We start from the raw sequence: 26371 nt of genomic DNA on the forward strand, positions 1-26371 counted from the left end.
GAAACCATAAACTATAACAACGATAAACTTTAACTAACCAAGAGTAAATAGATTCACTTGTTGCGGCTATTAAAGACAATTGGACTTCTCTTTAGTCTGACTCAGTCAAAGTACTGCCAATTAATAACGAATAGAGGCAGAACTCATAATTTCACAAACAGTTTTACGCAAACAGCGTTGAAGCCAAAAAAACTTAAAATTAAATTTTTCACTTTAATTTGATCTCTCATTAACTGAGTTTTGATTTGAAATGATTCTGGTTTGTAGCTAGCACAAAAACAAATGGCACTCATTATAACCCGGATAAATTTAACATTGCAAAAAATCGGAACTACAAAAAAATAGTCTTGGTATTACTGCTTGTCAATTGGAAAAAATTGTTCCCAGTGCTACTGAAATAGGTTTTTTGGCATAAAATTAAGTAATTCAAAAAAAAGATAAAATGTGCACTTATCGAGCCATTTTAGCAAAACCATTTAAACGTCTTTCATTAGAAGAGAATAATTTCAATGATTGATCACTAGATAGCGCAATATGACTAATAGAACGCGGTCATAAGACTACAAAATAAATAAAGAAACCTCTAAAACTTACGAAGAAATAATTTCTGAGACTAACCAGTTATAGGCTTCACTCAGAATGCAAAACATTTATTAATGGGCCTCATTTGAACAAAAACGGGGCAGGTTTTTAATTGAATTTGTAAAAAACTTGCCTTGCTATGGCTGACAAGCTGTTAAAAAAATTGATTTTTCTAAATTTTTGTTTAATGGAGCCTATGGCAATCGAAAATCTTGTATAAAAAATTAAATTATGCACATTCAACAAATTTTGCTTAAATTAGCGCAAGGCCGCTGAAATCTTAGTTCCAGAACCTTTTCTTAGAAACAGGAGTTAAAAATAGAACTAATCTGAACAACCGAAGCACTTTTCATGTCCCCACTGCCAGTTAAACTGGACAAAGTGGTCTAACTAAGCGTACTGGGTGACTTTTTACAAGAAATTTGCACAATCTTTTTACATAAGACAATTGACGTTACAGTTAATAATTTTATCATTTTTATAGCAAAACTATCAGAATTTTAACAAAAATGTGAACACATCGACGAAAGTGAAGCTGGCATTCACAAAACTCTAAACCTTCGTAATTCCTCGGAATCATCAAAATTCTAAACAAACTTTTTTATTTGATACTTTTCACTTAAAGTTTTCTAATGGTAGCACTCACAACTCTGTACGATGAACATAACGGTCGGAGGAAATTAACTGAACAAAAACAGAGGTTGAGCATATAGTAGTTCCTCCCCCAATAAAGTGGGTCTTTGTTTCAAATTTCTCACAGCTCTCCATTGCCTTTTCGCTGTACATAATTTTTTCTCCTTGTTGCAAAGTTACCAAATATTTACCTACTGCTTTTTAATTTTCCCTTTTTAATTGGAAAATTTCGGACAGATATGATCAATTCTGCACTAGTTCATTAAACTTTTTAAATAAAACTTCAACTAAAACAACCAGTTGCATCATTACAAACGTCTAATGGTACTGAAGTAAACATTCATTCAGAGAATTCAGCTTTCACTTTCGATTGCTCAATTACTCTTAATGCAGAAAGCGCTTAAATTAGAAAAAGAGCATTACACATTTCTCTTAATTACCCTGGAGTGGCGACTGGTTGCAAGCAATTGTGAAAAACTAGATGATGTTGACGTGAATTGATTACACAATTAAAATTTCCTTTAAAAAGAACTTCAAAATTTCGTAATTACTTTCTATAGAAGAGGAAATTAGTTTCTAAAGTTTCATGGAAATGCCCACAGTGAAGAACATTCACCCAAAGAATCGGTCAAATTTTTCGTATAGGTGTGTGATCTCTAGTTTCTCCACTGATTAGAATATGCGGGATCACTTTCGTCATAAATTAAGAGGTTAACATCAAAAAATAATAAACGTTCGTAACTCCTCGGAAAAAGCGAAATTAAAAAAGCTTTAATTTGATATTTTTCACATGACGAACTTTCTAATGATACCACTGACAACTCTGCACGATGAATTGAACGATTGGCGAAAATTGAGTGAAAAAAAAACAAATAGAGCATATAGATCCTCTCCCACTAAACTGGGTAGGAACTAAGGACAATTTAACTACTGATCATTTGTATCAATGTTTTTAATGACCTCTGCATAACTTTGCTCTCAAATATTTTCACGAAATGTTATCTTTAGATGTGAAATATGCAGAAGTTTTAACGAGAACCTCTTCCAATCTTTCTTCGCATGTTCAGTTTGATGAAGAGTCCAATTATTATTGCAACAGCAATTATTTTATTAATAAGTACCATTAAATCTGCTCGTCTATTGGAGGATGCGTTCATTTTCTCAGATACACAAGTTCAAATGCTAAAATTACTTCATAGATAAACAAATTTGCTTAAGTAAGATTTGGGAAAAAGTGGTTTCTCCAATTCAATGCAATGCTTGTTGTTGCTATGTGGTCTATGATTGAACATGAAACGATGTATACAAAATTATAAAAACTGTTTTTTTGTTAACAGTGGGTTTTCCAGTGAAAAAAGATTCGAAAAAAACCATTCTCACTTTTCCCATATTTTGAAATTTATTAATTCTTTGAGATAATACAAATATTAGTCCAAGGGATTGAAAAATACTGTTTAGTTTCTTTAGATAAGCTTTTTTTAGTAGACTGTGATTAAATTAGCTGGAAGTAGAGAATCAAAAACCACTAACTCAATCTCTGAAACTCCAAAAAGGGGAACTTTATTTCCACAACTATTGAGAGTGCTCTGGAAATAAAGTTTTTCATTTTTGCGAAATTTTTGTCGATGATTATCAATAACGAACCATTTATTTTTGAATTTTTTTACTAACAAATTGGCTGTAACATTCAAAAGAAGTAAATGCCCTTAATGGACGATAAGAAATAGCAAGGATAGTTTTGGTCCAATCTTGGACTGTTACAATCCAAAAATAATTCCAATTGTAAGCAGTCGGTCTTTTTAGAAAATGAAAATCGATCTTTTTTATGTTAATTAAAGAAGAGAACAATTCAAATCAAAGCTAACTGGTGATAGGTGCAACAGACCTCCCGAAGTTGTTAAAAATTAATGTATTTAGTTTTTTAGTCGAAACCTTGAGGTTGTTTTGACTTTTAAAACTAATTGATTTTTTATAAACAATTAGTTTCTGAACTTTGCCATTATTTTTCTCTTAATTTGGTCACTTTGTAACTCAGTGTCAGCAGAGAAAGAATGCTTCTTCTTTCTACTCAATTACAGTTTGACCTTTATTTTGTTCTTATTCGTTCAATTATGGTTATCTGCTTTTGATACTACCAAATTGCACAATCTTTTTGGGTTTTTAGGAATTTTCCCTTTTTTTCACGCTTCTTTTTTTTCGTTTCACATTATCACTTTGCTGACAGTTCACATAACAAATTATTGGCGTTCGAAATAAGGCAAAATTGAATATTTAAACATCTTTTAAGGTACAGAGTATGGTTTTATTGACTTCGACACCAGTGTGAGTGGTTCAAATTTATTGTCTTTTAGTCGTATGAAATTTACTGGAAAATGACAAGTTCCTTCAATTTTTAATTCAGAATTAGATGAGCCTTTTTTCCGATTTGAGCAGAAAGATGATGGCTTTCATGACTTTGAAAACAATTGTTTTTTTAAAAAAAATCGTGTCCGATTTTTTGATGAGGGGTCACATAAAACACTATTAGCATTCAAACAAGGCAAAACTTGTTAACATAGTTTGAGAGGCAAATATAGCTTTACGGCTTCGTCAGCATTTTCTCGCAATTTTCAACTGAGTTTTTGTTTGTTGTCCCTATTTGATCTTTTTGTAACGGCATAAAGGAATAATTAAAGACAGGTATTAATGCCCTTTCATATAGGCAGAGTTGATAATAAAGCATCTGGATGCTTGCAACTGATATCTAATGGTTTTCATTATTTTGAAATTAATTGGCTTTAAAAATATAACCGAAAATTTTAACTTTGTTGTTTTTGTTCTTTTTTGTCTAATTGTAACCGAGCCTTATTATGGACTGGTCCCATATTTTTTCTAATGAAATACATGTTTTTTTTGTTCACTTTCGTTTTTATCTGATGCTATCTTGCTTTGTTTGTTTCCTAAATGAACACAAAGTCTTTGAAGTAATTAATACCTATTGATGTTGGTTTTGTTGGTCGTCCTGCCTCGCTTTCTTAATAATGGCAGATCTCATCAATCTATTGCGGCGTTTCTGAATCCACTGAAGTATTTGCGTTGGAGACAATATTTTTGTTAATACACCCCTTTTTTGAAAAGTGCTTGATTTTTTGGCGATTTTCTGTCTGTTCCTCATTTGGTAGACAATTAAGCCGAAAATGTAGATGAGCGGACCCGCAACTTCATGTGTTCCGCACATTTCCGAGCCTCCTTGTTTTCATTTAATTTCTTTGGCTAATGCTTATAATATAAATTGGCGGATTTATTACGTGCGAAAGCACTTAAACTAACCGCTGTATAAACGATATGCTTCAGCCTACTAATATGCGCTTTTAAAACGTGACTTAAAAAAGACACAGACCAATAGCTTTAAAATAAAACTGAGATATTTTCTGGGAGTTTAGTTTGGTAATATTTTGTATAAACGAAAACATCAGAAACACATCTTCTTACAAAAAACTGTGATTTTTTAGTATGGAAGGTTAAGTTATTCACTCACAATCCGAAATACTTCATGCCGGGGTAATTTTTTTGATAAGACGCCTGTGATCTAAATTGGTATTTTTTTGAAATTTTTTTCTCACTTGAATATGCAAATTTTGCAACAAATACCTTACATTACAAATTTGACGCAAAGGATTTGTGGGTACATATGTAAGCGTTTATTTGTGGCTTCAAGCGCATGCGTGCGGTTGGGGTCGACTTTTCGTGTGTGTTCGTGTGTGTGTGTTTGTGTGTGTGTATGTGTGTGTGTATTTGTGTGTGTGTGTATGTGTGTGTGTATGTGTGTGTGTGTTCGTGTGTGTGTGTTTGTGTGTGTGTATGTGTGTGTGTATTTGTGTGTGTGTGTGTGTGTGTGTGTGTGTGTGTGTGTCTGTGTGCGTGCGTGTGCGTGCACGTGTGTATATGTGTGTACGTGCGTGCGTGAGTGTGTGTGCGTCTGTGTATGTGCGTGTGCGCGTCTGTATGCGTCTATGCGAGTGTATGTCACTGTGTGTGTGCGTGCGTGTCTGGGCGCTTGAGCGTGCGTGTGCGCTTGCGCGTGTGCGCGTGCGCCTGTTTGAGGGTGCGTATGAGCGTGCGTATCATATCTTGTGTTTGTTCCTGTGGCCTTATAAGTGAAGGCTTGCTTGTTTCGTTGTGTGAGAGAATATCACTCCCTGTTAATGAACATGCCACACAGACCTATACATAAAAATGAAGCCCACTGGAATGTTTTGCTTCAAAAAATCTTCCACGAGTTGCTTGTTCGTAAAATCAAAATATATAATTTTCCATATAATTTTCAGGCCACTTTCGGCTGTAGCAGCATTTTCCTCATTGTGCTAATTCTTGATTATTTCACAGCCTGATTAAAAAATAGTTGTTTACTACCTGAGAATCAACAAACTACTTAGATATTTATTTTATATTTCTTGAGAGATTGAAATTTATTTCGTTTTGAGAGCAACTTTTGTCGAAAGCTCTGAAGTCCTTTTTTAAACAGACTAATGAAGCACTTTTTGTTTTGATGTAGACAAACTTCGTTTTATTTTTTGGTGCGTTAATGAAATTAAATCCCGGGTTGCTTTGTTATAAAATTATATATCTGGAAAAAAGTTTTGCGGGCATCTGTTTTTACGAGCATACGCAGATTCTTTCAGTTTAAGATTTTTATAATTCATCATTAATTCGAAATTATTTTTCAACCCTTATCTAATTGACACCAACTCAAAATTCAGTGACCAATACAACTGTTATTGATAGTTGATAATTGGTTGCCTCCAGTATTGCTTAAATACGCTCATAAGAAAAAAAGGTCGAAAATGAAATTAACCTTTAAAACAAGGCTCAGAGAAGGAAGAAACAACAATAACGATAATCATCCGATCTTACCACCAATCTTCAAGCAACCGATCTTTAAACATCCGATTTTTGTTCTGGGTAATTTTTTGCAGTCTCTTTCTTTTCAAGTTGTGCCTACTGAGAAGTTTTATTTGGTACTAAACAATTTTGATTAAATAATGGGCATTCCAAGGACTTAAAAAAATAAGATAACCTGGTTTAAAATTCTATATAAATAAGCATGAGTTAGGTTTAAAAAATATCTTTTCCGTTATAACCTGCATTCTGCAATCTGCTGAAAGCCGTTTTCATTATGCCTTTGGGTTGTGAATTACAGTTTCTCATAAATGATCATTGTGGAAATGCAGGAAGTGGCAATGTAAAACATCATCTTTTCTAACTTATCTTTTTAAATTTGTTAGAGAAATGGCGCAAAAGTAGTGGTAAAAATTGTTAGGTAGCTCACTGGTCGATTCAAGAGGTTTATTATAAAAAAAATGTTCTCGTAAAAATATTTGATTGTACCATTCCGTTAATAAAATTTGCATGCACTTAAGAAATAGCACTCCAGAAAGTGAGGTTCGACTCTAAACTTTTTCATAGTGGATTGGATGTCATAGTTGTTTGAGAAAACTATGAAAAGTGATTGAGAGTCGATCAACATTCATCTCAGAGACTGTTCACTTTACTTTAGGAGCATCACGAGCAAAAAATCTAACTACTAAAAGCAAACAAATATTTGGTAAATAATGTTAACATTTGATGAATATACAAGTACTTATTTCCATGTGAAGGTTTCTGTCGGTTTGGAAGGTTAGCAAGTAGAAGTGACGTTTTCTTGTAGCCAGCAAAAACAAAGACAATAATGCCGAACAAAGGCAATCAAATGATTATTATAAAGATATTCCATTTTTTAATTTAATGTTTTAATTTATTCAATATGTTTCAAGAGTGTTAGATAACTAAAATTTCTTTCTAAATAACATTAAATTTTTTGTTAGCTCACTCTGTTTAAGACGTTTTTCTGATAGATTGTATATGATTGTGGTTCAAATTTTCGTCATAGCGTTCTAAGTGAAAGATTTTGTCATCAGTTGGGTAGTTCAACATTAATTCATTAGTTTTTTTAGAGTTTGGTAGCAATAAATTATTGATCCATAATCGAATTATGCATGATATTTTTGTAGAAAAATGTTTTTCAAAGCGATTAAAAACATTATTTAAACTGTAGCTCTGATTAGTTTTTATTGTTTCACAGTCTACACGAGACATTGGAGCTGGCAGCATCAGAAAAAAAATATTCAGAGAAAATTATATTTCAAAATTAGTTGAAATATAGTTTTTCATTGAAAAAAGTTCCTGGAACTTACCTTTGGTGTGACTGAGGGGATTTAGGCTAACAGTTCAGACACTTTATTATGATTACTTGAGTCCTTTACTTCAGTCACTTGATTACTTTTTGCGAATGCATGGTGTAAAAGGTGTTATAAAACAACTCTTTCAGAAGTCAATTCATTTCAGTATATAAGCATTATAGCAACAACATATAAGCAACGACGTGTAAGTATTAACGATAACATTGATCAAGTAACGTATTAGCTGTAAAACGTACAAAGCCACAAGTGAAACTTAGGCGGCAAGGTCTTTTCGATGCTCTTTTACTGGTTTTTTGTCTGATGTTATTGACGTAAAATCAGTTCGTATTCAATCGGCAATTGTCTAGAAAACCTAAATATATTGAGCCGAAAACCAGCTTAATCGATACATATCATGGTTATATTTACTTAAAATTAGGTTAAATGAACTTTTTCGGAACTTTCTACGTATTTTAGAACGTATTTAAATCTTATTTTAAAGCTTAGAAATACTCGATTCTGATTGGCTGATAATATCTCGCTTACTTATTTACTTCGTAACATCCTCCGGCCCGGAAGAAGATGTTGGGAAAACTGGTACAAGTTTTACAAGCGGGCGGACGAGTGAACCGGTCGACGTACGTAAAACGGCGGAGCGCGCGACGCTATCGGAGCCGTAACGGAGTTCCACAATCCGAGCGGTTGGGTAGTAACCCCTAGGGTTGGTTTCTTCAACTATCCAAACCAAGTCACCGGTCTTAAGGTGTTGCTCGGCAGGCGTCTGCCACTTAGAGCGTCGGTTCAGCGTCGGTACCTACTCTTTGATCCAACGGGACCAGATCGCATTAGCGTACGACTGCGCACGAGCGTAGCGTTTACGATGGTCAAGCTCATTGTTGCCAACAACAGACGGAATACCGGTAGAGTATTCTCCTAAAAGAAAGTGGTTGGGCGTTAAAGCGTTCAAATCGCACGGATCGGCACTTACAAGTGTTAAAGGACGCGAATTGAGAGCATTCTCCACGAGACAAAAGGTAGTATGCAGTACCTCATCCGTGAGGCGACGCGTGCCAAGAATTGTATACAACACGCGTTTGAAGCTGCGTACCAACCTCTCCCAGATACCACCTTGATGTGGTGCGCTGGATGGATTGAATCTCCACTTTATACCTTTGTGAGTGAGCTCAGCTGCAATGTTGACAATGTTCCACTTTTCAATACTTTCTCGGAGTTCTTTCTCCGCTCCAATAAAGTTAGTGCCATTGTCTGACCAAATCATGGCAGGCGTACGCCTACGTGACACAAACCGCTCAACTCCCATAACACAAGAACTGGTGTCCATGGATGTAACTATCTCGACATGGACAGCGCGAGTAGTGAGACAGGTGAAGAGGAAGCCCCACCTTTTCTCAGCGGTACGGCGGACAGTAACATAGAATGGCCCAAAGTAGTCAACGCCAGTGTTCGTGAAGGTAGGAGACTGGTAAGCAAGTCTCTCCTTAGGTAAGTCAGACATGATTGGTTGCATAGTTACAGCTTGGAATTCTCGGCATCTCAGGCAGTGTGCTTTGATGGAACGCAAGGATGATCTTAGTTTCAGTACTGTGTAGTGTTCCTGCACAATTGATCTTAGGTATTCAACGCCCTGATGGTAATGCTTTAAATGCGTGTGTTCAAGGAACAGTTTTACAAACGGATGACGTGCATCTAAGATGATTGGGTGCTTCACGTTAAACCCAACTTCAATTAACCGCTTGATACGGCCCGAGGAACGGATTAGCCCATTTGTACTAATAAACGGTGAATGTGGAGCAATTCGGCTACTCCGTTTAACGAATTTATTGTCAATGAGATCTTTTCTTTCGGCTTCAAAAGACTCTCCTTGCACCAAATACTGTAGATGACGCTCGGCTTCGTCAAGCTCAGTAGGGTCGGTAATGCTACCATCGGGGTTACGGTAGCCGGCATGTTTCGGCAAAAGCCGGAGAACGTATGCGGCAATGCGCAAGTACTTTTGATAAGAACTAAACTTATCAAATGGGAATAACGACGGACCGGGAGTTGTCTGTTTTTTAACAGATGTAGCGAGAGAGACAGTGTTTTCTATGATGACTGCTTGGTTGACGCCAAGTTTGATGTTATTAATGACGTCTTTGTTCGGTACGAAAGGGAAACTTGAGTTAGATAAGAATTGTGGACCATTGACCCAACTGCTTAGTTGCAAAACCTCAGCGGATATTCCACGCGTGCCAGCGTCAGCTGGATTATCCTTAGTTGCGACGTGGTTCCATTGGTCAACGCTGGTATACTCCAAAATTTCACAAATGCGGTTTGCAACAAAGATTGATTGCTTTTCATTAGAGTTTATCCAGTGAAGAACGGTCGTGCTGTCTGTCCACATGAATACTTGGTTAACAGTTACAGTAAGTGCCCGAATAATTTCGTTCTTCAGCCGAGCGGCAAGTAGAGCTGCTTGCAATTCCAGTTTAGGGACAGTCATTACTTTCATTGGCGCCACGCGCGCTTTCCCCAAAACAAACGCAAGCTCTGTTTTTATCTTGCCCGTAGGGGTTGTTACTCGGACTCGAAGAAATGCGACGGCACTAAAAACATCCTGGGAACTGTCACCGAACATATGCAACTCTGTATTATCAAGGGGTCCACTAAAATAACTTCAAGGAATTTTGATGTTTTCAAGCTTTGGTAAGTCCGCACTCCAGACCAAAAATCTTTGAACCATGTCCTGTGGGAGCTCGTCATCCCATTGCTGTCCTGTGACACGCCAGATGTCTTTTAAGAGCAATCGCGCACCGACGGTAAACGGTGCGACAAGACCAATGGGGTCAAAGACTTTCGAGACAAGACTTAGGACCAAGCGTTGCGTGAGGGACTTGGTGATAGCGCAGCTTGTACCCCTACTCACAACTATAGTGTCATTAGTGTGATCCCACTTTAACCCTAGCACATGCGATGAATCCTCCTGACATGAAACAATAACCTTGGGCTCAGTAGATTGAGGCGAACCATCAATTCGATCAGCCAGATTTTGCACATTGCTTACAAACTTTGTAAGCTTGAACCCACCGAGATGGAGAAGATGTACCAATTCCTTCGATCTATTGATGGCTTTCTCAGGAGACTCCACTGAGTCAAGGTAATCGTCCATGTAGAAGTTTTCAAGGACGGCTTTTGCAGCTTCGGGGTAAAACTTGGCATTGTCTCTCGCAGTGCGTTGTAATGCATAGTTGGCGCATGTGGGCGAGTCTTTAGCCCCGAATATATGGCGCGTATATTGCTACACTACAACGTTAGTTGTGGGGTCCTCTTGCCACAGAAAGCGAAGTGATGGTTGATCTGATGGTAATACACCAACCTGTAGAAACATTCCCTCGATGTCGGCCGAGACGGCATATGGATGTTGTCGGAAGCGAAGAAGTACGTAAATAAGGTTTTGGAGCAGATCAGGGCCAGTGAGCAAAGATTTATTCAGTGAGGCGCCATGAAATTTTGCTGCTCCGTTGAGCACCCTACGCACCTTACCCGGTTTGTTCGGGTTTAAAACCGGATGGTGGGGTAGGTACCACTCTTTATCGGACCGGTTCTCAACCTTGTGAGCGTCCGGAACCTCAATTACATTCCCCTTGTTTAGGTCTTCCTTAATGGTACTAGTATACTTCTCTCTAAGGTCTTCATCCTTAGCCAATCGTTTTTCGAGAGATTTTAGTTGCACAAGGGATGAGAAGTAATTATTTGGGAGCTTGGTGTTATCTGCTGCCCACAGCATTCCGACATCGTATCTCAAGCCATTGTGCATGGTGGTACTCTCAAGGATTTCGTGAGCCCTTGCGTCTGCTGCAGATCTTGAGTCGACCTGCTTGTTTGCCCCGAATGATTCAATGTCGTACCATGACTTTACTTGACTTGCTAACTCATTGTCTTGTTCGATATTCACTTTAAAGCACGTTGAGGTTAAACACGAACTTGATGGTAACGGACCGCTTAAGACCCAACCTATGGGCAAGCGTACGGCAACGGGTGAACGCTTCTCATCGGCAGAGAAGTATTCTAACGGGCGGATTGCATGATAGACATCTTGTCCGAGTATCATCTCAATGTCTTTATAGGAATATGTTACGGGATCAAGGACTGCTAAGTGTGGGTAAGTCTCTTGCAGGGCCTGTACATTAATTATATCTGAGCCGACGTTCAGACTCTCTTTAACGAAAGGGTTGACGGTGAATGGTTCGAAATCTTGTAGTTCTCTTGGTTTCACAGTAACTTCAACAACCCTAGTATCAACTACTTCTTCGGTATTAATACCCTTGACAGTTAGCTTTAGTGCTTTACCGTGCAAACCGAGTCTATCTGCGAGACTACCGGCCACCCAAGAGTTACTGCAGGCGGTATCACACAAAACTAAAGCCTTGGTATCTAAACCGGACGAATTGACCAACTGCAATTCAGTCACCTGAAGGAGCCCCTTAACGTCAGTAACAGATGACATTGTTGTGGTCTTATTAGGCTGGAGTTGACTAGAAGTTGCTTTACTTTGACCTGTGTTGCCAGAAGGTTGAATGGTATTGGAATTTGTCGACTGTTTTGTTGGGAAAACCCTATCTGCTCCATGCAATAGTGTGTTATGCGAACTATTGCACCCTTCTGCTCGGCACTTTCTTGGTTGAGGGCACTGGCGGAATGTGTGCTTGTCCCGTAAGCACGAAAAGCAAAGTTTATTATCCGCCACCAACTTAGCTCTCTGGGTTGGAGTCTTTTCCTTGAAAACTCGACACTCCCATAACCGGTGGTTACCTTTGCATACAATGCATCGAAAGTAAGTATTTGTGGAAGCAGATGGCATTTGCTTCTTTGTTTCCCTCTGTTGCGAATTTGATGCAAACACTTTTGAGGCTGTTTTGGTCTTGGTTACTGAAGTGATGTTCTCTTCAGGTTTGGCCTTGGTTGCGCTTTGTTTCATAAGATCATGGGCCTCAGCCTTTTCTTTAAGCCAATCGTTAAAGTCAAGGAGGGTAGGCTTAACCCAGTGCTTCTTAACCGTAAAGAGTGACCATGACTCTTTCATGTTTGGTGGTAACTTCTGTACCGCTTGGTTAAGTAGGGAAGCGCTCTTCAAATCAGCATCATATGATAACGACTTGAAAACCCCAACGAGACTGGATATTGCAGCAGAATAGTTTATGATGTTATCACTATTGTGCATTTTAAGAGGTGGAAAACTGCTTAGTTTATCCAAGTGTGCACTTACGACTGCCTGTGGCTGGCCAAATTTACGTTCCAAAGTCCTTAGTGCATCCTTGTACATTAAACCACAGTAAGCAAACTCGGCGATTGCAATCTTTGCTTTACCGGTGACCAGTGTTTTAAGGTACGTCAATTTAACGTCATCAGTGAGCGACTGCGAGTCAATCGCGCTTTTGAATTGACCATACCACTCATGCCACTTTAGTGGGTCGCCATTAAACTCAGCAAGTTTCCACTCAGGCAAAGGGTCGTTTTTCTTACTTGTTATCGCATCAGCCAATTCCCTAATCAATGACGCATTGTCTGGTATCGGAGGAGCAGGTGCAGACACCTGCGGACCACTTCAACTCAACGGAGTGGGCCCAACATAAGGGTATGTTGGCTGAAAAACCGGAGTGGCCAGACCAGGTACAATATTACTTGTAGTTGCAATCGGGTTTTCCTGATGTGTGCCGGATGGTGATTGCATATCAATCAAAAGGGGTGAATTCGAATATATTTGTTGTGGAAAATTAGTAACTGATGGTGCGATGTGTGCCTGTACATTTGGAGCAACATTATTTACGGTAGTAATGTCTTGGTTGACTAATGACGGTCTGTTCTGCGGAAAACGCCAATGACTCATATTTGGCACAAAACTTTGGCCGAGATGGATATTGGGCATACTTGGGACAGGAGCAGCAACGGAACGTACAGCTTTGTGTACTGGGTTATTATTATTCTGGAAAGTGTTGTTGACAAGGGGAGGATTAATCAAAGGGCGCGTGGGATGGGAGCAGTGAGGTTAGGTGCGAAGACTGGTTTCGGAATGGGAAGGACGTTAGGATGAGCGGGTTCGGAGTTGTGCTGTTGAATAATTGGACTTGGTGGGGCGCTTGGGTGCAGGGGAACGTTTATTGCGGGGGCTGGATGATTTGTTGTCGGAAAAGGAGGAAGAGTGGCGTTTGGTGCTCGGGGGACAAAATTAATTTGTTGTCGGGAGCACATTCGCTGGGCCAAATTATTCTTCGGCAGACTTGATGTTTCAGGTCCCCTGGATTGTGCGTGTGGAAAAAACTCGGATGCATTATTTTGATTTTCTTGTGGTGCGAACGTCTGTGGTGGAATAGGCTGTTGAATGGGCGGTGAAGAAGCCCCTGGGGCGTGTACAGAAGGTGTTTGACTATCCGCGGTTCCTTGGTTAGTTATGGTTGGATGCGCCGTGCCTTGCTGGACTGTTTGATTCATTTGCGCCCTTAGGTGCGCCTGGTACACCGCCTGTGTGTTAGCAGCAGCCAAAAAATTTTAAGGTGGAGTATAATAGGGGTCGAGTTGCTGCAAGGTCTCATTGCTTAAAATGTAATTGCCTCGACAGTTTTTTGGAATGGAATGCCTTGAAATTTCAGTGTTCTGATCTTCCACTGTTTTGCCGTTGTTGTGGCTAGGACATTCTGGAGGATCAATCATAACCTGTGGTTCACTAGTTTTTTCCTCATTGTGAAAACTTCAAGCAAGTGAGGTGTTGATCCAGTCTTGGACAGCCTTTTCACTTCTCATTGAGGTCCTAGCACTTGCAGTTGTTTCAGATTGGCTACCTTTAGAAACGGCGTCCAGCAATTCAAATTCTTGCAGAGTTGCCTCTGCCAAACGTTTCCTGTTGTTTTCCTCCAGTTCATCTATTTCCATTTGTTTTTTCTGTTTAGCTAGGCGAATGGCTGCCTCATTCTGTTTTTCAATTTCTTCGCGCTTCATTTTAGCAATTACGTAATCATGTTTACGCTGACTAGAGGTTTTTGACGAGGTCATCAGTGAGGGAAGTCTAGAACGAAAGGAAGCCCTTGGTTACTGGAACTCACTCACTTTATCATCAGCAGAATTGATGTAGTTTCGTGCTGAAGCGAGTATATTGTCGTTCTTAGTTGTCATTGCCTCCAAGTAAGACTCTAATGAAGGAACAAGTGCACTTGGATCTTCCGTTTTTCCAGCAAATGCAATCAGGTCCTCATTTTTGTCCACAACAGTCATAAATGCTTCGTTGCACTTTGTTACTAGGCGTTCAACTTTCACTCGCCTACTTTGACTATTTATACAATGAAGGATATCTTCATGTATGGCATGCAATTCAGCTTCACGCTTTGACCTGGCAGCGTACAACTTTTTGACTTTTTGATCAAGACTATTAGACATCACGATGTTATTATTTCCAAATACCAGCAAAACTACCACTGCACACGGTTATTTTTTATAAGCACACTCCAAACAAATCAAACCCAGGCAGATTAAACCCAACGCAAAAGACACCAAACACACCACACTGTAGACAGTCTGTAAAACAAACCACCCAAAGAGCAGAAAATGTCGTCGAGCACCCAGTGCCCGAAAGAAACAGAAGTGGAGCGCTGAACGCTATGCGCTCAACGCAGAGGGAGACAAAGGACACACGGGAAGTCGAGCGAGCAACGCGCGACGAAACGATGACGTTACGGACGGAAGTCGAGCGAGCAACGCGCGACGCAACGGAAACGGGACAGACGAGAAGTCGAGCGAGCAGTGCGCGACGGAACGGAAACGGGACGTGCCGGAAAGCGAGCGAAAAACGCGCAACGCAACGAAACGGGACGTTGGGAAAGAACGGTCGGGAAATGAGGACGGAAAGAACTATGTTAGCCGACCACAGCAAAAACTCAACCAAACAAACTAGCCGTAACTCCAGAACAAACTTAAGTCACATCCTAGGAAGAAGGAGAGAAGCTACTGCAAGACAATCTAATATAGTTCATTATGGCGCTATAACGAATAAATTTAACAAAAACTAATTTACGGCAATGCAGTAGTACACTAAAAGAATGAAAAGGTCGAGAAATTAACTAGCCGTAACTCCAGAATAAACTTAAGTCACATACTAGCAAAACCCAAACCAAAACAAACAATCAGCATACTAACGGTATTAAACAAACTACAGCAAAATTGAATAAATTACAATAGTGTATTTGTAGACTAAGATAGTTGGAAAAGTCAAGAAACAAACCAGCCGTAACTCGAGAATAAACTTAAGTCACACCCTAGAAAGCAACAAGACCAAACCAACTAGCAATCATACATGTACACACAAACATAGAGCAGCAAAATCAATATACTACAACAGGAAGGCTAGTAAATTAGTAAAGTTGAAAAGTCAAAGGACAATCCAGCCGTAACTCGAGAATAAACTTAAGTCACACCCTAGAAAGCTATAAGACCTAAACAACAAACCAGCATACTAGCATACTCAACATACTACAGCAAAAACGACAACATACTTCAACACATATTACATACTACAACAAAAATCAGAAACGTAGACGGAGAAAACGAAAAGCAAAGTCTTGGGAGAGCGACGTTATTGAAGAAAAAACGGGACACGGAGAATTGAAAAGTTAAAGGACGAAAAAGATGCGGACGAAACGGTACATAAAAGAGCGACGAGCAACAATTATAGGAATTCGATCAATTTTTTTTTCTGTAGGCCGGAGGTTGTGAAAATTTTCACAACTTTTTCTGTGTAATGAGTTTCACTCAATTAACGAACCTCCCGTACTGAACTTTATTTTCGCACGTATATTAAGATTTGCCAAGTCTTGGCCAAGTCTGACAAGTCTTAAATGTGTTATGGTCGTAGCTCTGAATCAGTACTGATATCTAGACTTGGAATTAGACTTGCCCAGTACTGATATTGATTTGGCATTCAGTACGGGCTTCTTGTTGGAGAAACTGATTTTTGACAACCTTGTCAAAATTTATGCTTTTGTCCAATTTTTTTTTCTATTTTTGGTCAACATTTCTGCAAGTCTTTGAATACGGAACGGTAATCCGGTAAATTGGACGGTCTTATGTCTGAAAGTACGGTTTATCAATATTCAATATTGAAATTCTATTTTTTTTTTGATTTGCATCAAAATTGACCAAAAATTTTCAAAATTGGACAAATTAGCATAATTTTTTCGCAATTTTCTCTTTATCAGAGGTTATTCTTTGATATACGGACCGACTATATCAATTTTCTCGACTTTTTGGTAATTCTACCAAAAATTTTCAAAATCGATGTTTTTTCGTCCCAAAGTTATTTTTGCGTGGTCCCCTTGCCTATTTTTTTTCTACAAAGAATAGTTAAATTTTGCTACCCCGTGCGATAACGAAAAAAAACAGTTCAAGGGTTGGGTTTCTTTTGCCGTCTAAGTTCAACAAACTAATTTACTGCAGAGTCAGTGAAATTTTTTTTGTTCTGTCTTACAGTTTTTTTGGGGGATTCGGACGAGTTTCCACGTTGAAAAAATGCACTCCAATTAGGCCACAGAGCAGAAGTACAGCTGTTCCGGCTATCCCTGGCCACGTACGCTCAACTCCATTCCACGACATTCCATAGATAATGTTGGATACGGCGAGGAATGCTCTTTCCACATAGGGAGCTCCACTCTGTAGCCTCTCAACAGCGTCCCCGTTCACTTCCTTGTAAAGGCTGCAGGTCCTCTTCATATTTCCCGAGCACTGTGATGATAGAAGTTGCCCCTCCTGTATAGTTAGTTCTGTGTGCAATCTTGAAGTAACCTTGTGTGGACGAGAACGCAAAGAGATTGCTTCGTTTCGCAGTTGTTAAGGCCACTATCAGTCCAAGTAAAAAGTGTTCCCGGGTCGCGGCACCAATGTCCAAGTAAAAAGTGTTCCGGGTCGCGGCACCAATGCATCGCGGCACCAATGCACCAATATGCTTGGGAGCGCCGTGCCTTGCTGGCCTGTTTGATTCATTTGCGCCCTTAGGTGCGCCTGGTACAACGCCTGTGTGTTAGCAGCAGCCAAAAAATTTTCAGGTGGAGTATAATAGGGGTCGAGTTGCTGCAAGGTCTCATTGCTTAAAATGTAATTGCCTCGACAATTTTTTGGAATGGAATGCCTTGAAATTTCAGTGTTCTGATCTTCCACTGTTTTGCCGTTGTTGTGGCTAGGACATTCTGGAGGGTCAATCATAACCTTTGGTTCGCTAGTTTTCTCCTCATTGTGAAAACTTAAAGCAAGTGAGGTGTTGATCCAATCTTGCACAGCCTTTTCACTTCTAATTGAGCTCCTAGCACTTGCAGTTGTTTCAGATTGGCTGCCTTTAGAAACGGCGTCCAGCAATTCAAATTCTTGCAGAGTTGCCTCTGCCAACCGTTTCCTGTTGTTTTCCTCCAGTTCATCCAATTCCATTTGCTTTTTCTGTTTAGCAAGGCGAATGGCTGCTTCATTCTGTTTTTCAATTTCTTCACGCTTCATCTTAGCAATTACGTAATCATGTTTACGCTGACTAGATGTTTTTGACGATGTCATAATTGAGGGAAGTCTAGAATGAATGGAAGCCCTCGGTTCCTGAAACTCACTCACTTTATCATCAGCAAAGTTGATGTAGTTTTGTGCTGAAGTGAGGATCTTGTCGTTCTTGGTTGTCACTGCCTCTAAGTAAGACTCTAGTGAAGGAACAAGAGCACTTGGATCCTCCGTTTTTCCAGCAAAAGCAATCAGGTCCTCATTTTTGTCTACAACGGTCATAAATGCTTCGTTGCACTTTGTTACTAGGTGTTCAACTTTCACTCGCCTACTTTGACTATTTATACAATGAAGGATATCTTCATGTATGGCATGCAATTCAGCCTCACGCTTTGACCTGGCAGCGTACAACTTTTTGACTTTTTGATCAAGACTATTAGACATCATGATGTTATTATTTCCAAAGACCAGCAAAACTACCACTGCACACGGTTATATTTTTTATGCACACTCCAAACAAACCTAATACACGCAAAACGAACCCAACGCAAAAGACACCAAACACAGTACACTGTAGACAGTTTGTAAAACAAACCACCCAAAGAGCAAATAAGGTCGTCGAGCACACTGTGCCCGACAAAAACAGAAGTGGAGCGCTGAACGCTATGCGCTCAACGCGGAGGGAGGCAGAGGACACACGGGAAGTCGAGCGAGCAACGCGCGACGAAACGGAGACGTTACGGACGGAAAGTCGAGCGAGCAACGCGCAACGCGACGGAAACGGGACAGACGAGAAGTCGAGCGAGCAATGCGCGACAGAACGCAAACGGGACGTGCGGGAAAACGAACGAAACGGGACGGTGGGGAAGAACGGGCGGGAAATGAGTGCGGAAAGAACTATGTTAGCAGACCACAGCAAAAACTCAAGCAAACAACCTAGCCGTAACTCCAGAACAAACTTAAGTCACACCCTAGGAAGAAGAGAGAAGCTACTGCAAGACAATTTAATATTGTTCATAATGGTTCTATAACGACAAATTTAACGACAAACTATTTTACGGCAATGCAGTAGTACACTAAAAGGATGAAAAGGTCGAGAAGTTTACTAGCCGTAACTCCAGAATAAACTTAAGTCACATCCTAGCAAAACCCAAACCAAAACAAACAATCAGCATACTAACAGTATTAAACAAACTACAGCAAAATTGAATGAAATTCAATAGTGTATTTGTAGACTAAGACAGTTGGAAAAGTCAAGAGACAATCCAGCCGTAACTCGAGAATAAACTTAAGTCACACCCTAGAAGGTAACAAGACAAAACCAACTAGTAATCATACAGGTACACACAAACATAGAGCAGCAAAATCAAAATACTAAAACAGAAGGGCTAGTAAATTAGTAAAGTTGAAAAGTCAAAGGACAATCCAGCCGTAACTCGAGAATAAACTTAAGTCACACCCTAGAAAGCTATAAGACCTAAACAACAAACCAGCATACTAGCATACTCAACATACTACAGCAAAAACAACAACATACTTTATCACATATGACATACTACAACAAAATCCAGAAACGTAGACGGAGAAAACGAAAAGCAAAGTCTTGGGAGAGCAACGTTATTGGAGAAAAAAAAACGGAACACGAAGAATTGAAAAGTTAAAGGACGGAAAGGACGCGGGCGAAACGATACGTTCACGAACGACGAAAAAAATTACAGGAATTCGATAATTTTTTCTGTAGGCCGGAGGTTGTGAAAATTTTCACAATTTTTTCTGTGTAATGAGTTTCACTCAATTAACGAACATCCCGTAGTGAACCTTAAATTCGGACGTTTATTAAGACTTGCCAAATCTTGGCCAAGTGTGACAAGTCTTAAATGTGTTATGATCATAGCTCTGAATCAGTACTGATATCTAGACTTGGAATCAGACTTGCCCAGTACTGATATTGACTTGGCGTTCAGTACGGGCTTCTTGTTGGAGAAATTGATTTTTTTGACAAATATGTCAAAATTTTATGCATTTGTCCATTTTTTTTCAAATTTTGGTCAATTTTTTGCAAATTCTTGATTACGGAACGGTAATCCAGTAAACTGGACGGTTTTAAACTCAAGAATACGGTTTATCAATATTCGGTATTGATTTTCTAAAAGTTTTTAGAAATGCCTCCAAGTTGACCAAAAATTTTCAAAATTGAACAATTTAGCATTTTTTTCTATCAATTTCCTCTATATTAGAAGTTGTTTTCGATATACGAACCAACTGTATCAATTTTTTCGAATTTTCGTTAAATCTACCAAAAATTTTCAAAATCGGTATTTTTTGTCTCAAAAATTTTTTTTTGCGGAGGCCCCTTGCCATTTTTTTTCTACAAAGAGTATTTTAAATAACTACCCCGTGCAATATCAAGAAAAAATTCACTGGTTGGGTTTCTTGCCGTCTAAAATTTTTATTTGAGTTATTAAATTACAGCAAAATTGATCCGCTTTTAAAGTTCCTCTACTAGCCACATGTAGTTGAAGTTGAACCTGACCAGTCTGTAGCATCACTTGTCCACTGGGGGGATTGGACACCTCCCCGATTTCTTTGACAGCACATTGTCGGGTCCTCCTCACACAAGGTAGGTCTGTGGCAATGTTGATGAACTGACAATCTTGGTCCTATTTGCTGTAGCTCACTGGCTGTGAACGAACAACCCCGTAAACTGTCTTGATAGTGCGTCAAACAGTCCACTTCATTATCCAGTTGATGACTACTTTTAATTGTACCACTCGGATCAATACTTAAAAGAGTGCTTTGTCTAATAGTAGCAAATCCAGCTTGATCCCAACTTGAAGTGTCACTGAGAACGTCACGCTTGATCCCAACTTGAAGTGTCACTGAGTTGATCCCAACTTGAAGTGTCACTGAGTTGATTCCAACTTGAAGTGTCACTGAGTTGATCCCAACTTGAAGTGTCACTGAGTTTATCACCACAATAAGTGTTCGTAATTGACGTAAAATCAGTTCGTATTCAATCGGCAATTGTCTAGAAAACCTAAAAATATTGAGCCGAAAACCAGCTTAATCGATACATATCATGATTATATTTACTTAAAATTAGGTTAAATGAACTTTTTCGGAACTTTCTACGTATTTTAGAACGTATTTAAATCTTATTTTAAAGTTTAGAAATACTCGATTCTGATTGGCTGATAATATCTCGCTTATTTACTTCGTAACACATGGAATATTGGATTATTTTTCTGATCGAAACAGAACTGCAAGAAGCGCAAAAGAAGTGACTCTTTCTAAATCATCAAAAAATGATTCAGCTGCCTTAATCCTGTGTCCTCGTGGCTTTTTCATTTTTCACGTATACAATTTGTTCTGTTATATAAGTTTAATATTATGAAATGTTGTTTTATCAGACTGACTTGATACCTCAATAGAACAGCGTTTTGATGTTGATTTGGACATATCTCCGTTTATTTGTTTATTTGTTTCTTTGAACTGCTCAATAGCCTTTAAATGAACCATAAAATTAAAAATCTTTTTTTCATTATTGTTGTTGGTGGCAAAAATCCCATAATAAACTTTAGTATTGTGGCTTCAAGTGTGCACTGGGCATAAATCATTTGCTTCAAACTTCATATATCTCTACAAACATTTTTTTTTTGCGGCTGATTTGCTCCTAGTGATATAATTATTTATTTACCATTATCTAAATAATACTTCAAATGAAGAAAAACAAAGCAATTTATGAACCATGAGTTTTAGGATCCAAAAGTTTTGATAGAACTATCATTTATATCGTCGGTGTTAATTTATGTTTGACTCCTTGCGCTTTTGCGAAAAACGTTACTAATTTTGTCGAAATGTTCTCCTAGACATTGAAAAAAAACTGATTCTTAGAATTCCTGGAGGAAAGTTTAAACGTATCAAAAGATGGGTCGGTTGTATCAGTTTCTTAAATAATTATAAAAATACTTTCCCTTTAAGTATTATCTCGTGTTAAAAAAATGAAGGCTCTTGCAATTTTGATGGCAAATCCAGGTTTTGCCTCCCTCTGCTTTTTGGCGAATACATTACCTGTGAAGATTGTTTTGTGCTTTTGCACAGCTGCGCTGATCAAAAGGGAGGTAATTAATGTTCAATCGGAGCATCATCTAGTAACAACAGTTTGATTAATATTTACTTCTTTCAATTTTCAGATCTTTTCCGTTTGCGCCCCCTCCCTCCCTCCCCCCCCCCCCCCCCCAGCTTAGTTGGTGCATATTATTTGCAACTCCCAGACGCACGTGCCATATTTTTATTACGTAATGACACGTACTCCGCAACTGGGGGTGCCTAAAGTACTGTGGGGGAGGAGGGAGGCGCAAACGGAAAAGATCCAATTTTCTGATTAAGTTTTTTCAAGGTATTTTAAACACTTAAGATCTCAACAATTTTATTGATGTTATTATGCACGGACCTGTAGTAGTTTTAAGAAGATCAAATTAAGACTGTTATTAGAATTTATTGTTTTGTATTACAGAATGGCCAAGATGATTGTGTTGAGTGCTCTGGTGTCTCTAGTCTACTCACTGTCAACAACAATAGTCAGTTCTGAGAGTAAGTACAAACATGAGTTGAAGAATTTGTGAAAAGCATTGTACGATTTCTTCTTATTTGTTCTAAAACTCATGCAACAACTGTTGAAGGGATAAGATGAAAAACACATCAGAAAAGAAGCTTTATTATATCGGAGCGACTCATGTCAAATAGGAGTTAAGAATAGAGTGTCTGAAAACCAGTCCGCGCAAATTTTCACCACATTCAAAACGGTGGAGGTCAAGCAAGCCGATAGGCAAGCAAGCCGAGTTTTGAAAATGAGGTCAAGTAAGCCGAAAAATTTTCGAATACCCGTATTTTAAGTTGCCCCTGGCGGGCCGGTGGGCGCGCCTCGCGCGCGTCGCGGCTTCGCCGCGATAACCGGCCCGCTATTTCCGGATTACATCCCACAGCGGATGAGAGGCATGGCTAGAAATCGGCTTACTTTGCACTCGCCATTCAAAACTTCAGCTCATTCTGCTCATTTCTTTTTTAAACATGAACTGAAATCTCTCATCTGGCGCTTGAACTATGAAAAGACGGACATTGATTTGTATTAGGTTATTGACAAAAAATTTGCCCGACTTTAAATTCCTCGACTAAGACTGTACAAGAAATGATGACCTCAATTTTTTCTCGTCCTGAAATTTGTCCTCGTATTTAGACTTCAATTCTTAATTTCCCGAGTCGAGGAGTCAGCAGAAATTTTTGTAAGAAATCCGCTGAATGTGCTGAAATTATGTAAGGTTTGTGCTGATTGCGCTGAAAATCGATAAAAAGGTGCCGAATCCGCTGAAATAAAATATTAAAGCACAACTCAGCGCATCTCTTGCAAAAAATCAGCATTCGATTCAGCACCTTTCTTACATAATTTCAGCACTTTTGAAAATTTTTAATTCAGCAGATTCAGCGCCTTTCTTACATACTTTCAGCACTTGTGAAAATTTTAAATTCAGCGGATTCAGCGCCTTTCTTACATAATTTTATGTGCAATTTTTTTGCTCTTTATTTCTTATAACGTAGTCAGCATGTAGGCTCCTTCAACTTTTGCACTCATGAAGAGCCACTAATCAATCAAAACTCTGCGTGGTTTTTTAAAATGAAAATTTATTTTTTTGAAAAAGAGACCGAGTGAAAAGCGTCACAATTTCATTATATGTAAAGGAAGGAAGATAATTATACTTAAGCTACCTGGTTTCATTCAATCAAGTAATTTGGTTTCATACCTCAGCTGCAATAACTGCTTTATCTTAAGGTTTGACAAAATTTTTCAGTTATTGGCAGATATCCAACTGTTTTTAAGATGAACTGTCCTAGTGCAATGCTCTTATTCTTGCACATTTGCTTCTTCTGATTGTACAACAGGAAAAACAACTCAAAGCTTTTAAACTTGTGCAAGGAAATCGTTGAAAAAACATAAGATAAGAGCTGATATTGTGTAACATAAGTCCTGAAAGTTATGTAAGAAGTGCGCTAACAGCCGCTGAAAAATTATATTATTATCAGTTATATCTTACATAATTATAAGCTTAATGTGCTGAAAAGTGCTAAAATTATGTAAGAAAGTGCCGAAAAATCAGAAGACTGAGCGAATTAATGTGTAAGATTTACTCGCTGAAAAAATTTTTTTCAGCTGTTGTCAGCGCATTTCTTACATAAATTTTGACGAATTCCTCGACCCGGTTTATTAATTATATATACAATCCCAAGCTGCAAAGTTTACAGGCGTGATGGCGCATTAGTAATTTCGCGGATTATGTTTGGAAAGGTTCCGGAATCGAATTTAGCTAGGGTTCTCACCCAGTGCTTGATGTGCCGAAGATTTCAGTGTCCAACATGCGCTCATCTGTTAAAAAGATGGCCTTATTTTGCAAAGGAATAATGAAATGAGAGAATTGTTAGGGGAATTGTTTGGCATGGCGCGGCCCCAAACCTAAAAAGAGCCAGTCATCAGAGAGCACTCAGAGGATAAGGCAGCTCTAAGAGCCAATATATTAGTCAGGGGAAATTGTCTCCGCAAAAAACTGCCTCGTTTGATATACGTGTCACTGATACTGAGGAAAAATCTTACTGCAAAAGCAATCCGCTATACGTATTGAAGAGCTGCGCTGACGAAAAACGAAAGAAACATTTGGATGTTTAACAGTTTTATTAAAAAGTATAGCAGATGGGTTGTCGTCAAAATGGGAAGAACCTTATGCCACAATTATGAGTTGAGTCAAAACAAGACATTGGTTTGCCATCCTGAGAGCATAAAACCTTTGTATAAGAGGTACGAGATGCCAATGGCAATCATTACAGTTCGAAGGTGGCGCATTCTTGAAGAATTACTACTAATTTCACCAGAAGCTACCTTGATCTTATACCAACCAACGAGAGCGGGATAGCACCCAACATTAATAATAGCTCATCAAAATTTGGGGAGATATATAGAAGCCGAATAAAACAAGTGATGAAATCGCAGAATCATTGCTTCAATTTTGAAGTTCAACTATTATGTCACCCAATGGGAGTGGATTATATATATTGATTATTGAGTCTTCTCGACTCATCAATGAGAGGGGAGTTAAATAAATTGCCTATGTAAACGAAAAAAAAAGGAGTTGATGAAGTTAAAAAATAGGAGGTGGCGGTAGATTCAATTCCTAGGCTGTTGATTTATAATAGAACAATGTCAGCAAAAAAATAATTAGCATATAATCTATTTGAAAATGTAGCGTCAAAAATTTACACAATGTCATATTCACATTGAGTTTGAAACATTAAATTCTGAAAACATTTTTAACCACCGGTCTTTATTATAAAGTCAAGATTCAGACAAGGGATGCGCTATGCTTTGATTCGGGTGAGCAAACCTCAAACTCTTACTATAGATACATATTGAAGCATCGATGTTAAAATATCGTAAACCCATGTCACTTAACTCCTCTATCATCTGCCTCTATCATTTCATCCTACTAATTAGAACTCGACATTAAAGATATTTTATGTCATAATTAAGCGGATAACTTAATCCTGTGTTTAGTTTTGATAGTTCAATACCAAGTTCGACGGATCACTGAGGCGTGGCCATGGCCCGCGAGGCATGGCACAGTATTTTTTTAAATTTAACAGTCTTTATTTTTTAAACACTAAAATCAAGCTGAAATGACAGAGGGGTAATTGATAGTGCGTTTTAATGATGGAGGGCGGAATAAATCGGGGTAAAATGATAGGCAAGTTAGGTAAATAGGGGTGAAAAAGTGGGACACCATTTAGTTATTGGTCGATGTATTCAATATTTCCTCCGTCTTGAAACCTAGCCCTTCTTTTATGCTGAAACTTGCATTTTTGAGGACTAAAATTTTTTTTTGAGAATCGGTTCATTTTTCTTTGAGAATTTACTTGAGAATCTTTTCATTTTTGAACCTTTCTTGAGAAAGAAGCCAATATTTTCGCGGGTCATGCTTTGTTTTGAATGGAAAAACAACTTTCTTACTGGTCATAAGAAAATTGACAATTTAGCTACTGTAGCTTTTATTCCCGTTCCAAAATCTCAGAAGCCATCCCAATTGATTCATAGATTTCCCATAGGTCAAGTTATGGCAAAGAAAGGGAAATATTTGGGTAGAGACCACCACTTGGAACTTCTCTCTGCACAAAAATCGATGACTTGGGTTATCTGGAAAGAGCAGAACCCAACTACTGGTTTTTTTTGCAGCGAAACATCAAAAAGATGAGATACAAACAAACGATTAGCGTACTTTTTAAAAAAATATTTTGGACCCATATTCAGACCTAAAACAAGAATAATCTCACAGTACTTGCCCTGCTCTGAGCAAAGAAAAACAGTAATTATTTCCGGAGAAAAAGATAATAATTTTTTGTAATCA

The 26371-nt window shown here is 38.6% G+C and overlaps 2 protein-coding genes across 7 annotated transcripts in view; one reads left to right on the forward strand and one right to left on the reverse strand.

Annotated features, from left to right (window-relative positions):
- The window catches only part of LOC142339438 (store-operated calcium entry regulator STIMATE-like), a 432078-nt gene that overhangs the window by 270100 nt on the left and 135607 nt on the right, over positions 1–26371 (reverse strand). The window lies entirely within an intron of this gene.
- LOC142340061 (uncharacterized) overlaps positions 1–26371 on the forward strand; it is a 90103-nt gene that overhangs the window by 35747 nt on the left and 27985 nt on the right. For all 6 annotated transcript variants that reach the window (XM_075390469.1, XM_075390464.1, XM_075390465.1 and 3 more), the window contains exon 2: positions 22444–22520. In XM_075390469.1, the coding sequence (XP_075246584.1) occupies positions 22445–22520 (76 nt within the window). In that variant the 5' untranslated portion in view covers position 22444. The remainder of the gene's footprint in view (positions 1–22443; positions 22521–26371) is intronic.

Source organism: Convolutriloba macropyga, chromosome 5 (genome assembly GCF_964194025.1).
Source record: "Convolutriloba macropyga chromosome 5, txConMacr16.3, whole genome shotgun sequence".
NCBI lineage: Eukaryota > Metazoa > Xenacoelomorpha > Acoela > Convolutidae > Convolutriloba > Convolutriloba macropyga.